The 15,266-nt window shown below is 42.3% G+C and overlaps 1 protein-coding gene across 1 annotated transcript; it reads right to left on the bottom strand.

Moving 5' to 3' along the window:
• Window positions 1–14,288: 14,288 nt before the first annotated feature.
• Window positions 14,289–14,780, bottom strand: LOC129641440 (60S ribosomal protein L23a-like). The gene has a single exon (XM_055566167.1). It carries the CDS (start codon window positions 14,778–14,780, stop codon window positions 14,298–14,300), a length of 483 nt encoding a protein of 160 aa, XP_055422142.1. The 3' UTR covers window positions 14,289–14,297.
• Window positions 14,781–15,266: the final 486 nt, after the last annotated feature.

Raw genomic sequence — 15,266 nt, forward strand, 5'->3', positions numbered from 1 at the left:
CAGAATCTGTTCCCTTATCACTGTGGAATTATGTTAGAAAACTGTATCAAAAGATATTTAAAAATAGGCCTATATATTATCAAATGCAACATAACATTTACCAAGAGAGATCTTTGACTTAGCCAATAAAAACCTCAGTAAAGTTAGAAGACTGAAAAAAGCACAGAGGGTGATTGCAGAGAAGAAAACATTTAAATGAAATGAAAAGTGAGAAATTAATATCAAAGATACTTTAAACAAAATCCCATGTATTTGGAAATTAAATGTCCACTTTTAAATGATGGATGTATCTAAGAAGCCATAACAAGGAAATTAAGCAAATATTTGTAATAGAATAAAAATGAAAAGAGAATTTACCAGAGGTTTTTGCACACAGCTGAAGCTGCTCAATGTAATTAAATACAATGTGGAGTCTTGACTAAGGTATGAAAACATATAGTGGATACTGGCATAAAATTTTGTGAAATTTGAACAAAATCTGTACTTTAGTTAATAATATTGTATAACTTGCTAATTTCCCGTTTTCTTTTTTTTACAACATAGTTTATATTCATACTTTATAATCATTCATCTCTTAATGGTCCCTTAGGTTGGTTCCATATCGTGGCTATTGTAAACAATGCTGCAATGAACATAAAGGTCCATACATCTTTTCTGACTAGTGTCTTGTTTTCTTCTGATATATACCCAGAAGTGGAATTGCTGGATGATATGGTAGTTCTATTCTGAGTTTTTTGAGTAATCTCCATGTTGTTTTTTCTATAGCGGCTGTACCAATTTACATTCCCCCCAACAGCGTTAAAGATTTCCTTTTTTCCACATCCTTGCTATCACTTGTTATTTGCATTCTTTTTGATAATAGCCATCCTGACAGGTGCGAAGTGATATCTCATTGTGGTTTTGATTTGCATTTCCTTGATGATTAATGATGTAGAACATCCTTTCATGTGCCCGTTGGCCATCTGCATGTCTTCTATGGAAAAATGTTTATTCAGGTCTTCTGCGCATTCTTGAGTACATCTGCCTCCAAACATAAAATTGTTTACTGTGTACAATGAGGAAAAGGGCAATAGATGTGGACTGATTGTCTCAATGTCGTAAGCTAAATGCAACCAAATTTTAGATAGCTCACTAGGAATTCTGAAATCATTTAATTTTCCTCTTTTTATAGAAAAAAAAAAATAAACCTCATTCTCATTAACTGCCTGTAAATGATCAGGTTTTCTTCACCATGACATGTGATTCTTCACAAACATAGAATCTAGCCCTTCTTTTAGCTTCATTGAACATTGCCTTTAATTTTTTTAAAAAGGAGGAACATTTTTTTCACTGAAAGGGAAGGAAAGAGGAAGAAGATGGGTGCAGAAATAGATGTGTTCATAGGATTTTCCAGGGGATGAGCAGAGAGCACCACCCAATTTTTTTTTTCTCAATGAACTGGAATGGAGAAGAGGTAAGAAGTGGGAGAGAGTGAAAGGTTAAAATAGAGAGGAAAACATGTTAACTAATCAAAGAAAGAGAGGGGGAACTGCTTTAAAAAATTTCCATTTATAAGATGGAAAATGAATAAATTAATACAAAAATACTTTTCTGTGAGGGGATGTAAGGATGCTGCTAGGTAGAAATAAATTTCATATTTCTGTGTTCAGAAGAAAAGGATCCATACAAAAAGTTTAAGCATTCAGGAAATCATATGCTGTATAAATAAATTGGATGTAAACTCTTATCTTGAACTTATAAGATTTTAGGTTTATAACTGAAACAAATAGCTACCTATTTGCCTGTGATAAAAATAATACAGAAAAAAATTAATGAGAAGGAATTCTGTTAATTGTCACTTAAGCCAAACCATTTCCTTTCTTTGAAATCCAGCTGGAAAAGTTCACAGGGCGAGAATTTTGTTGTAAACCCAAGGTACAAACACTCATTACAGGACAAACAGCGGAAATTATTCCACCATTAATCGGTCAGTCATCAACACAGCCCATTCAGACCATTACAAAAGGCTTTATTTGCTCATGGACTTTTATGCTCTGGCTATATTTCTCTTTCCTTTCCTCAAGAAGGGACAGACATTTAGTCATCGGGATACTGGCGCATCGGGAGGGACACTGAAATTTATCTGGCTCTGTACTCTGCAAATGCTTGCCTTGACTTTACATAAATCATAGAGTCCATTCATGAGAGTCTCCAGCTAAATAAAACTCAATGACTCTCAAGGGAACCCGTTTCAGGTTGAACGGATCTTCCTTCCATTGAACTAAAACGTTTCCCTGATGTGTCCAGCTCTTTCCTGAGTTTGTCTATTAAAAATTTTCACAACAACTCTAATGTTTATTCCATATGCTATGGTCACCAAGAGGGAAGACAGCTATGGCATACTCCCCCAACCTTCTTTCTCCATTTGTTGTTCAGTTGCTCAGTTGCGAAGACTCTTTGTGACCCCATGAACTGCAGTACGCCAGGCTTCCCTGTCCATCACCATTGCTCAGAATTTGCTCAAACTCAAGTCCATTGAGTTGGTGATGTCACCCAACCATCTCATCCTCTGTCACCCTCTTCTCCTGCCCTCAATCTTTCCCAGTATCAGAATCTTTTCCAATGAGTCGGCTCTTCACATTAGGTGGCCAAAGGGTTAGAGCTTCAGCTTCACCATCAGTCCTTCCAATGAATACTCAGAATTGATTTCCTTAAGGATTGACTGGTTTGATCTCCTTGCAGTCCAAGGGACTCTCAAGAGTCTTCTCCAGCAACACAGTTCAAAAACATCAATTCTCCAGTACTCAGCATTCTTTATGGTCCAACTCGTACATCCATACATGACTACTGGAAAAACTATAGCTTTGACTATATAGACCTTTGTCAGCAAAGTGATATCTCTGCTCCTTTGATACACTGTCTATGTTTCTCATAGCTTTCCTTCCAAGAAGCAAGTGTCTTTGAATTTCATGGCTGTAGTCACAGGCCACAGTGATTTTGGAGCCCAAGAAAATAAAATCTGTCACTGTTTCCACTTTTTCCCCTTCTACTCGCCATGAAGTGATGGGATCAGGTGCCAGAAATAGCCAAATTCTGGAAAGAATAAAAATTAAGGCAATTATATTTCATCTTTATGATAAATAAAGATTGCTTACCTAAAGCCAATTTCACATTCCAAATAGTTTAATAGAATAGAATTTTACCAGAACAACTTGTGAACAAATAGTAGGAGAGAAAAATGTCTAGTGGGAAAGAGTGTTCTCTGGGTCTGTAACATTTGGTTTGATTATAAGCTGGGTACATATGATTTACTTTTCACAGAGTTCTATCAGAAAACTGCTCCGTCTGCTTAAGACTGCTTTTCTTTCTTAAATTACAGAGGTAACGCCAAACCATAGTGACCCATTATAGGCTATACAATTCTGTTGCTAAATTACATAAGGAAAGCTGATATTTTTCTTACACTCTGTGCCTTTTAATGCATCACCCTGGGCCTCTTCCCTCTTTCCCAGCTTCATTCTTTTTCATCATAGAAAACATTGTCTGGCTTACATTAAAAGTGTACTTTAGAGGCTCCCCAAGGGGCTCAGTGGTAAAGAATCTACCTGCCAATGCGGGAGACATGGACTCGATCCCTGATCTGGGAAGATTCCACATGGCACTAGAGCCCAGTAGTCACAAATACTAAGCCCATGCGCCGTAACTACTGAAGTCCACTTCGCTAGAGCCCATGCTCTGCAATGAGAAGCCACCTCAATGTGAAGCCTGAGCACTAGAGAGTAGACCCTGCTCCCTGCAACTAGAGAAAAGCCTGCAGCAATGAAGACCCAGCACAAGCAAAAAAAAAAAAAAAAAAAAAGGAGGGGGGTAGTGTACTTTAGCTTGCTGCCCAATTTTTCCAAGAAGAAAACAGAAAGTTAATTAGAAATAAATAAATACTAAAAGGCTATCATTAGAGCATCACTTCTTTAATGTAAAAAGGGCTTATTCTAATCATTTCATTTCTCGTGAATTTTCTCTTTCATAAGAGTGCTTTTATGTACCACTTTTCACAGGAAATGTCTCCATGCAATGCAGTTGTTCTGCCATGACCAGGTTCAACCCAGGTGGGTAGATTTTTCTTTTCTTTCTTTTTTTTTTTTCAGAAATTGTTCACACTGAAGACATACTGACTTCTCTCACCCAGAAACCACAGGTCTCAGTTTCTCCTCTGCTGAGGCAAAATGGTGCTCCCCAACTTCTCAGCAGATTTCCGGCAAACTTACTAGTTCATGATCTTTCCATTTCATAAGCTTAACCATATTAGTTGTCATTAACCCACCCCATTGGCCAAGACATACCAGTGTTACCCAAACCTGTCATGAAGTAATTTCTGTTCAGGGTCTACTGTGGACAAGGACATTTTAAACAGATGACTGGAGCCCAAGGGCATTTTTGGAAGCTGTCAGACTCGATGGAAATATGGGAGGACTCCGAAATGCTAGCAAGAGTGTATCAGCCTTCATTCCAATCCCAGCGCTTCCACCTCCTAATTCTGGGACTTTGGGTCCATTGTTCAACCTCTCTGTGCTTTGTGGTTTTTCTCTGTCCTTAAGCCATGTACTGAGTGAGCCCCATGGTGATGGGTACCTCCAGCCTATACCACCCAGACTGACCTCAGGCTTTTAGTTGTTTCAGTTCAGTTCAATTCAGTTGCTCAGTGGTGTCTGACTCTTTGCGACCCCATGGACTGCAGCATGCCAGGCCTCCCTGTCCATCACCAACTCCTGGAGTTTACTCAAACTCATGTCCATTGAGTTGGTGATGCCATCCAACCATCTCATCCTCTGTTGTCCCCTTCTCCTCCTGCCTTCAATCTTTCCCAGCATCAGGGTTTTTTCAAATGAGTCAGCTCTTCCCGTCAGGTGGCCAAAGTACTGGAGTTTCATCTTCAGCATCAGTCCTTCCAATGAACACCCAGGACTGATCTCCTTTAGGATGGACTGGTTGGATCTCCTTGCAGTCCAAGGGACTCTCAAAAGTCTTCTCCAACACCATAGTTCAAAAGCATCAATTCTGCACTCAGCTTTCTTTATAGTCCAACTCTCACATCCATACATGACTACTGATGATACGAAATTGGAAGGGGGAAGAGCACTTGTTTCCCCAACACCTCACTAACCCCTGCATTGGTCACATCTCCTGCTCCCCCAGTCCCCAGATCACTGGAGTTCTGACTTATCCCATGACCGAGAGCAGCTCTTCCTGGAGAAGCTCTTCATCAGCTCTAACACCGCTTTCTTGACTGCCCTTTCAGTCTAGGGGTAGGAATGGCTTCCTACTATGGCTAGTTTCCTGGATGCCTCAGCATTCCCGATTGATTCCCTCAGATCTGCCTACACATCTGCAGATAGTCCCTTCTTTGAATTTGCTTCAGAATTTCATCTCTGTGTATCTTCTATTTCTTGCTGGAGCCTTGATTAAAATTCTTCACAGGACTGTTGGAAGGATTAAATAAATTAATATGTATAAAATGGTTCCCAGGTGGCTTCCCAGGTGGTGCCAGTGGTAAAGAACCTATCCGCCAATGCAGGTAGACGTAAGAGACATGGGTTTGATTCCTGGGTCAGAAAGATCCCCTGGAGGAGGGCATGGCAACCCACTCCAGTATTCTTGCCTGGAGAATCCCCATGGACAGAGGAGCCTGGTGGGCTACAGTCCATGGGGTCACAAAGAGTTGGACATGACTGAAGCAATTTAGCATGCGTACACATATAAAGTACTTAGAACAGTTTAGGGCACAGATTAAATACTCTGTGATTAGCTGTTGTTACCACTAAGGCTGCCATCTCTTCCTTTCCTATCAGTCCTGGAACACAGAGCACTCCAGTTGCCAAAATACTGAGTTGGCCAAAAAATTTGTTTGAGTTTTCCTATAAGATGTTATGGAAAAACCCAAATGAACTTTTTGGCCAACCCAATAGATAGTGGTCCTATCTCTAGAAAGCCTTGAGTGTCTGGAGGGCCTCCCCAACCTCCCTCCATAAGGACATTAGCACAGGTTTGGATGGGAAACTAGAGTGAAACTGACTCAGATACAGATGGAAAATCAACAAGCTGGGGCTTGAGGAGCTCAGAGTCTCAAGAAGTAAACAGGCAGAGACTGAAGAATTCAGTCCTTTTGGCAAGATTTGGTCTCCAGGAACTGAAAATTAGAGGAGTCTTTGATTGACTGGATATTTAGAGGGTATGGCAGAGTGCAGGGAAGTATAAAATGCCAAAGACCAACTTCCTCTACTTCATAACTTGGCCAAAGGCTAGGCTGGCTGTTGTCCAAGTTTCTGAAGACCAGGTGGACTTGAGTGTTTGGAACTAAAAGGATCTTATCTTAAAGAGTGCCAGCTGGCAGAGTTCATGTTCACATATTTATACTGGTGGAATCTAGTTCAGGCAGGAACCAAGACCATTCTTTATTAACAGGACTGAGGGCATAGAGGATAAAGAGGTTGTATAGGGTGGTGGTTGAAACACAGGCTCTTGGAACAGCCTGACAAGATTCAAAATCAGTTCTACCACCTTCTTAACTGGACAGCACTGGGCAAGTCACTCAGGCTCTCTAAAGTCTCAATATTTTAGTATGTAAAAATGTTAATGACAGATTCTACCCTGAAAGTGGTTATGAGAACTAAATGAGGAAATTAAGGTACAGGGCCTCATATGGCACCTTAAATATAGTAAGTGCTCAGAAATGTTTGTTTTCATAATTCTCATCATTATCATGATCACCATCATGGTTTTTAACCACCAACTGATAGAAATCTTGCAGGCATAAGCTAACGAAAGGGTAACAAGGCTTGTGAAGATACTATAAAGGACATGGAAGTTATACTGTATGATGGTATTAAGTCAACCAACTTATTCTTTCTCCTTTTGTCATCATAAGGATGTGTAGCTCAGATGTAACTCAGATGGTAAATCATCTGCCTGCAACGCTCAGATGGTAAATCATCTGCCTGCAATGCAGGAGACCCAGGTTCGATCCCTGGGTCGAGAAGATCCCCTTGAGAAGGGAATGGCAACCCATTCCAATATTATTGCCTGAAGAATTTAATGGATGGAGGAGCCTGGCAGTCTATAGTCCATGGGGTCACAGAGTCAGACACAACTGAGTGACTAATGCTATCTATAGCAGATGCCCAAAATTCAGACCCAGGACAATTGCAGTCATGAGCCAAACCTCAAGATATACCTGCTCTTTAGTACAGTGATTTAAAAGTCAAGTTCCAGCCTTTCTGCCCATGGACGCTGCCCAGTAAGCATCATTAAAGTGTCCACCCACCCTCGCTGTTGCATGATTGTCTAACTCAGAGTCTCCCAAAGAAATCAAACAGCTGCAGAAGCTCTTTGTCAGACTTTTGAGCTTTGAAACAACTGAGGAGAGTCCAAGGAGCCATTCTGAGCAATGGGGAACACTCACAGACTGTATGGTAATGAGGGCTCCAAACACCAAGCACTCCAGAGGCTTCGGGTTTGTCACATGTGCCTTGTGGAGGAGGTGGATGCGGCCAGGAAGGCAAGGCCACGTAAGGTGATGGAAGAATTGTGGAGCCCAAGAGGTCCCTCTCAGGAGAAGATCCTCAAAGATCTGGTGCCCACTTAACTGTGAAAAAAAGATTTTTATGGGTGGCACTAAAGAAGACACTGAAGAATATCACCTGAGAGATTATTTTGAACAGTATAGGGAAATTGAAGTGTTTGAAATAATGACTGACCGAGGCAGTGGCAAAGAGAGACTTTGCTTTCGTAACCTTTGATACCATGACTCTGTAGCCAAGACTATCAACTACCCTGTGAATGAACACAACTGTGAAGTAAGGAAAGCCTAAGCTGAGCAAGAGATGGTTAGGGCTTCACTGGCTGGTGAATGAATGATGGCTAGTGATTTCGGTGGGAATGACAACTTTGGTTGAGGAGGAGACTTCAGTGGTCAAGATGGCTTTGGTGGCAGCTGTGGTTGTGGTGGATACGGAGGCAGTGGAGACAGCTGTAATGGATTTGTGCTATGCTTAGTTGCTCAGTTGTGTCCGACTCTTCAAGCCCCCAGGCTCTTCTGTCCATGGGGATTCTCCAGGCAAGAATACTGGAGTGGGTTGCTGTGCCCTCCTCCAGGGGATCTTTCCAACCCAGGGATCAAACTCAGGTCTCTCACATCGCAGGCAGATTCTTTACCAGCTGAGCTACCAGGGAAGCCCCATAATGGATTTGGTGATGACGAAAACAATTTTGGAGGTGGCAAAAGCTGCAATGGTTTTGGCAGTTACAATAGTCAAGCTTCACATTTTGGACCCATGACAGGAGGAAACTTTGGAGGCAGAAGTTCAGTGGTGGTGGAGGCCAATAATTTGCCAAACCATGAAACCAAGGTGGCTATGGCAGTTCCAGCAGTAGCTACGGCAGCGACAGAAGGTTTTCATTACTGCCAGGAAACAAAGCTTAGGAAGAAAGGATAGTCAGACAAGTGACAGAGAAGCCACAGTTTACAACAGACTTGAGAACTCAGCCAGGCACAGCGGCAGTGGGGCCTAGCTGCAACCAAGAAGACATGTTTTAGACAATACTCACATGTATGGATGAGAAACCTCCAGGACTGTGTTTGCGACTAATTGTATAACAGGTTATTGTAAAAGTTTCTCTCCTGTGGAAAGTGCAAAGCATTCCAACGAAGTGTTTTAGTTGGGTTTTTTTGTACCAGTGCTACTGATGCTAAATGTAATAGTCTGATCATGATGCTGAATAAATGTGCCTTTTAAAAAAAATAAAAGTTCTATAATCAGACTCATCTGAGTTCAAATTCCAGCTCTGCCACTTCAGAGCATTTTGACCTTTGGATAACTGACTTGATCTCATTAAGCTTCAGTTTTCTCATCTGTAAAATTAAAAGAGGAATAGTTCCAACTTCCCAGAATAGTTATGGATTTTGGGATTATGCAGCAAGCATTGTCTCTCATTAGTTTACTTCCAACAGATGAAAGTTGTGAGAAATCAAATGATAACTAAAATAGAAGGCATCCCTAAGAACATTTGGGGACTCTGACAATTTAAAAAGTTCAGCCATATATTGGTAGGAGAATTGACTAGAAAGGAGCATGAAAGTAAATTCCTAGCTTTATGCTCATTCTTGTCTGGCTCTTTGCAACCCCATGGACTGTAGCCCACCAGGCTCCTCTGTCCATGGAATTCTTCAGGCAAGAATACTGAAGCAGGTTGCCGTTTCCTTCTCCAGGGAATATTCCTGACCCAGGGATCAAACCAGTGTCTCCTGCATTGCAGGCAGATTCCTTACTGTCTGAGCCACCAGGGAAGCCCATGAGGGTAAATTATGGGGATGGTGATTAAAATGTTTAATTCTTTTTCAGGTTGGTGTATAGAGTTGTCAAAAATTCATTGACTTGAACATGTAAGATCAGTTCATGTAATTGTATAAAAATTATACTGCAATGAAAAGAGAAAGAATAGTTATGAACTCTGCTCTAGATTTAAGAGTTTATCTCATCCAAGTCTCTATGCGAAACCTATAAAGTATCATTGATAATATTTATTTAGAGAAAAGGTGAGGGAGATACTGTTGTCCATAAGTTACTATTTTTGCTCTAAACTACTCATCTGCTGAAAACCAGTAAGGGCAATGGGGAGGCCCTAGTCATGAGTGTTGTCCATAGGATCCTTGGGAATGGTGAATCCAGGGCTTATCTTCACTGATCTTACTTAGGGCTTCTATCTATAACTGACTTGATAAATGGCTAGGGCAGTTACACCCACCCAAAGACCTGTTTGTATATATATGGCAAAGGCTTCATTAACAGCAGCTGGGGACTTTCCTGGTGGTCCAGTGGTTACAAATCTGCCTTCCAATGCGGGGGACATCCCTGGTAGGGGAATTAAGAACCCATGTGTGCCAGGGCAACTAAGCCCATACACTCCGACTACTGATGTGCCCCAACTAGAGAGAAGCCCATGTACCACAACGAAGGATCTAAATGCTGCAACAAAGATCCCACATGCTTTAACTGCGACTAAGATCTGATGCAGCCAGAAAGAAAGAAAGAGCCATCCACCTTAATTGAAAAAACAAAAAAGAAAAAACAGTGGCTGTAGTCTTGCTGTACAGGAGTAAGGCATGCATACCTGATGACAGAAAGGGTGAAACCATGAGTTGATAAATGGATGAATGAACAAATAAGAGCTTGCTTAATGGTTGTGATGCATCACCTTGATTATTTAACATGATTTAATTTCCACAAAATCGTGTGAAGTAGAGGTTATTATCTCCACTTTACAAATAGGAAAATCTATGCTTAGAAAGTTAAGTGATTGATTAGCCTAGCATTCTATGGCCTGATTATAGCAGAAATGGACCCCCTATAATCTAATTACATTCTAAGTTGTTGCAAATAATATTTTTAAGAGCTCCCATGTATCATATTAGAGCATGTAATCATCATTTAGTATGCGTCAAGAGGTTTAGTCTGTTTCAGATGCCACTCCAGTCTATGCTTCATACCTCTGTTAGGGAATTAATCAACAGAAAGTTAGGAGGTATGATACATTTTTTAAGTACTAGCCAATGCTTTCCTCTATTATTTTCTCTACTTCTTCATTCTTAATGTCTTACAAACAGCGGATAGGTTATTTGAATTCTATTATCCTCAGGCCAGGTGTTTCCCAGTTGGCGCTAGTGGTAAAGAACCTGCCTGCCAATGCAGAAGATGTAAAACACTTGGGTTTGATCCCTGAGTCAGGAAGATCTTCCTGGAGGAGGGTATGGCAAATCACCCCAGTATTCTTACCTAGAGAATCCCATGGACAGAGGATCCTGAAGGGCTACAGTCCATAGGGTCGCAAAGAGATGGACATGACTGAATGACTGAGCATGCACACCCTCGGGCAGAATAAATTAACAGAAAGCATAAAATAATGAGCATCTTTTGGCTTTTGACACCCCAAAGAGAATGGCAAGCGTGCAGGGCATAAAGAAGATGTAGAAATCTACTCAGTAATGTAGAGGATGGGATCCCCGACAAAGATTTCCTGGTGTAGGAAGAAGTTGGAACATAGATGCTAACGTGGCCTCGAGATGGGCCCACCCCCTCCCCTTCTCCCTCACTCATTCAAGAGTCAGGTGGGAAGGAGGCATTACCAAAGCTCCAGATAGGTTTTTGGGTTCCTGGGAACAGCCTAGAAAAATGACCGCGAGGTGTGTCCAACAGATAGATACTGAAGGTGTGGTCCTTGTGGGAGCTGGAGTGGCAGGTCTTTCCCATTCCCAGTGTCGGCCATCCCAGTGATGCCTGCCAGCATGGACAGATGGTGACGAGAGGTCAGATTCAAACTGTACTTCCACTCCCAACCTCTCATCTACTGAACATTCTTCAGATATTTGATGCAACTCTGGGAATGTGGGAGGAAATCCCCGAACTGACAGAGATTAATTCCTGCTGCATTGGAAGAATGAGGGCTCCAAACAGAAATTAGGTTATAGAAGAACAGACTGCTATACTCCCTGAAATTAGATACTTCTAGTAAGTGAGCTTGCTGAAGTGTTTCAGAGATACTTCTACCCTTGAATGAACAGGGTAAGATCATCTCAGTTCAGTTCAGTAGCTCAGTAGTGTCTGACTCTTTGCGACCCCCTGGCAGCACGCCAGGCCTCCCTGTCCATCACCAACTCCCGGAGTTCACCCAAACCCATGTCCACTGAGTCAGTGATGCCATCCAACCATCTCATCCTCTGTTGTCCCCTTCTTCTCCTGCCCTCAATCTTTCCCAGCATCAGGGTCTTTTCAAATGAGTCAGCTCTTCACATCAGATGGCCAAAGTATTGGAGTTTCAGCTTCAACATCAGTCCTTCCAATGAACACCCAGGGCTGGTCTCCTTTAAGATGGACTGGTTGGATCTCCTTGCAGTCCAAGGGACTCTCAAGAGTCTTCTCCAACACCACAGTTCAAAAGCATCAATTCTTCTGTGCTCAGTTTTCTTTATAGTCCAACTCTCACATCCATACATGACCACTGGAAAAACCACAGCCTTGACTAGATGGACCTTTGGTGATCCTATTTTGTATGTATGCTGCTGCTGCTGTTTAGTCACTAAGTCGTGTCCGACTCTTCGAGACCCCATGAACTGTAGCCTGCCAGGCTCGTCTATCCATGGGATTTCCCAGGCAAGAATACTGGAGTGGGTTGCCATTTTCTTCTCCAGGGGATCTTCCTGACCCAGGGACTGAATCCACGTCTCCTGCTTTGGCAGGCAGAATCTTTACCACTGAGCCACCTGTAGAAGCCCAACTTTATGTATATAGCCTCATGTTTATCTTTGCTTGAAAATTCCTGAACTTTATTCTTCATGAGTTATGTGACCTTCAGCTTACACCTCTTAGAGAACATTAAACTTTTGTCCTGGAACTTGTTTATTTTGAAGCAGAAACTGCTAAGATGAGTCTTTTATTGGTGCAAAAAATCCTCCTGTCCAACATGAACTTTTCATGATTCTTCTCTGTGTGCTTCACACTCCATAGCAGATCCCTACTCATTTTTTTAAAAATCTTTTGGCCTCACCACAGAGCATGTGCATGCATGGGTGCTCAGTTGCTTCAGTCATGTCCAACTCTTTGCGACCCTATGGACTATAGCCCGCCAGGCTCCTCTGTCCATGGTATTCTCCAGTCAAGAATACTAGAGTGGGTTGCCACGCCTTCCTGCAGGGGATCTTCCTGACCCAGGGATTGAACCCGCATATCCTGTGTCTCCAGCATTGCAGGCAGATTCTTTACCACTAAGCCACCTGGGAAGCCCCATCACAGGGCATGTGGGATCTTAATTCACCAACCAGGAATGGAACCCCCTGTGGCCCCTGCATTGGGAGCACAGAGTCTTAACCACTGGACCACAAGGAAAGTCCCAGCAGCTCCATATTCTTACTTATGTAGTCATCTCTAGTATCCCATACATCACCTGGATCCCATACATCAAGGATGACTCAGGGATAACCATGCAGATAAGGCAAAAACAACCCAGGGGAGGGAGGAGCCACCAAGCCAATTTCCTTGAAAAAAATTTGTCATTTGAACCTTTGGAGACTCGGTGGCCCAACCCAACAGCTGGGTGGATGGGAAAGTGGTCAAAGGTAATGGAAGTAAAATCTATTTCAATGGCCTGGAAAATAGATAATGATGTTTTGGACTAAGATGTAATGTTGAGACATGATTGATTTAGGAACACACTATATTCTGAAAGCAGAATCAACAGGATTTGGGTGTAGAGTATGAGGTAAAGAAAAAGGTCAGGTCTGATCCCTGTGGAACTGGGTACAAGCCCCTCTGTCCTTGACTTTTGAAGTAAAATGCTGACTCAAGAGTTAATGACTGGGAAATGTCAAGATGTAGAAACAAAGAAGAGCTGTTGGGCTAGGGAACTGGTAACAATTTAGACAATAATTCTGCCACATAACAGAATCATCATATTCCCAGTTCCCTGAATGACATAGATAAAGGCCTGACACACATTCCTAAGGGAGGCAGACCGCCCTCTCTACCCTCCACTCAGATGGAAACTGCTGACCACAAGAATACAGACCCTACACTGGTTGAAACCAGAAGATGGATGATGCTTGAAACTTCACCTTGATGTCAGTCAGTCCAAGAGCTGATCATGCTCCGCTCCTTGAACACTATAAAACTTCTCACTACTCCTTCCAGGGCACTGTCTTCAGGGAATTCACCCACTGTGGGCCCCTTTGTCTAGCAAAGCAATAGAAGCTACTCTTCTTTCTGCTGCTACTGCTGCTGCTGCTAAGTTGCCTCAGTCGTATCCGATTCTGTGCGACCCCATAGACGGGGCAGCCCATCAGGCTGCCCCGTCCCTGGGATTCTCCAGGCAAGAACGCTGGAGTGGGTTGCCATTTCTTTCTCCAATGCATGAAAGTGAAGAGTGAAAGTGAAGTCGCTCAGTCGTGTCCAACTCTTAGCAACCCCATGGATTGCAGCCTACCAGTTTCCTCCATCCATGGGATTTTCTAGGCAAGAGTACTGGAGTGGGGTGCCATTGCCTGCTCCGACTCTTCTTTCTACGTCACCCAAAACTCCACATTTCTATTTGGCACCACTGAACAGAGGCTGTGCAGCCCACACTTACCTGGAATTTCATACCAATGAATAAAATGTGACTATCAAGACTATGACCAGCATCCATGACTCCCCACATCACCCCATGTATAGTCTATATCTTTTTTTTTTTCACATAGTGAAAACTTTTATATTTGGAATTAACCAGCTGGACTCAGTTTAGATGATCCCAATTTTGTTGGCAACGTCCAAAGCATCATAGTCAGGAGCCAGTTGAACATATGCCTTCTTCTTTCCATCAAGCCTGATCAGAGTATTGACCTTAGCCATGTCAATGTCATAGAGCTTCTTCACAGCCTGTTTAATTTGGTGCTTGTTGGCCTTGACATCCACAATGAATACCAGTGTGTTGTTGTCTTCTGTTTTCTTCATGGCTGACTCGGTGGTGAGGGGGAATTTGATGATGGCATAGTGGTCAAGTTTGTTTCTTCTAGGGGCACTCTTCGGGGGATATTTGGGCTGCCTCCTGAGCCGCAGTGTTTTGGGCAGCCAGAAGGTGGGTGATGTCTGGATCTTCTTTTTCTTGTGGCTGTGGACACTTTTCAACACTCCTTTCTTGGCCTTCAAAGCCTTTGCTTTGGCTTTGGCTTCAGCTTTAGGAGGGGCAGGGGCTTCCTTCTTCGCCTTCGGTGCCATCTTCATGAAAAGGTATAGTTTATGTCTTAAGAAGTAACATTTTCCTAGGACTCTTGAAAACATTCTTGTATGTCTCATTTGTTAAGGCAGCTCTGTAACAATGTTCAGAAACAGGTCAAGTACTTTAAACTTTGCCCTCTTGATGATGTAATGTTTTTAAACTAAATATAGATTTTTTTTTCCCCTCATAAACAGAGAATAGTGTTAAAATCTCAGATAGGACTAGTGATGAGAAAGGCATGCTGATCAGAATTGTTGAAAATATGAAAAAAATAAAGATTTCTCATTAGACTAGGCTATCCTGGTAGGCATGGTGCCCACAATATTCTCTCTTTAAAATTAGGCTTTTTCACTCCCACACACAGCCCCTTCATCTGCTACCCCTCAGGGTGAATGGTGATTGCCCCAATCTCCTAATCTAGAGAAAACAATGCTTGGGGAGTGGTCAAATGGCCAGGGCCCAGGGAAAGTATATCTGTCTTGTCTTCTCTA

This window comes from Bubalus kerabau, chromosome 1, assembly GCF_029407905.1.
Source record: "Bubalus kerabau isolate K-KA32 ecotype Philippines breed swamp buffalo chromosome 1, PCC_UOA_SB_1v2, whole genome shotgun sequence".
Taxonomy (NCBI): Eukaryota; Metazoa; Chordata; class Mammalia; order Artiodactyla; family Bovidae; genus Bubalus; species Bubalus kerabau.

What these genes read in the sequence shown, in the direction of transcription:
- LOC129641440 (XM_055566167.1), bottom strand. Translation starts at nt 14,780, where the DNA reads ATGAAGATGGCACCGAAGGCGAAGAAGGAAGCCCCTGCCCCTCCTAAA.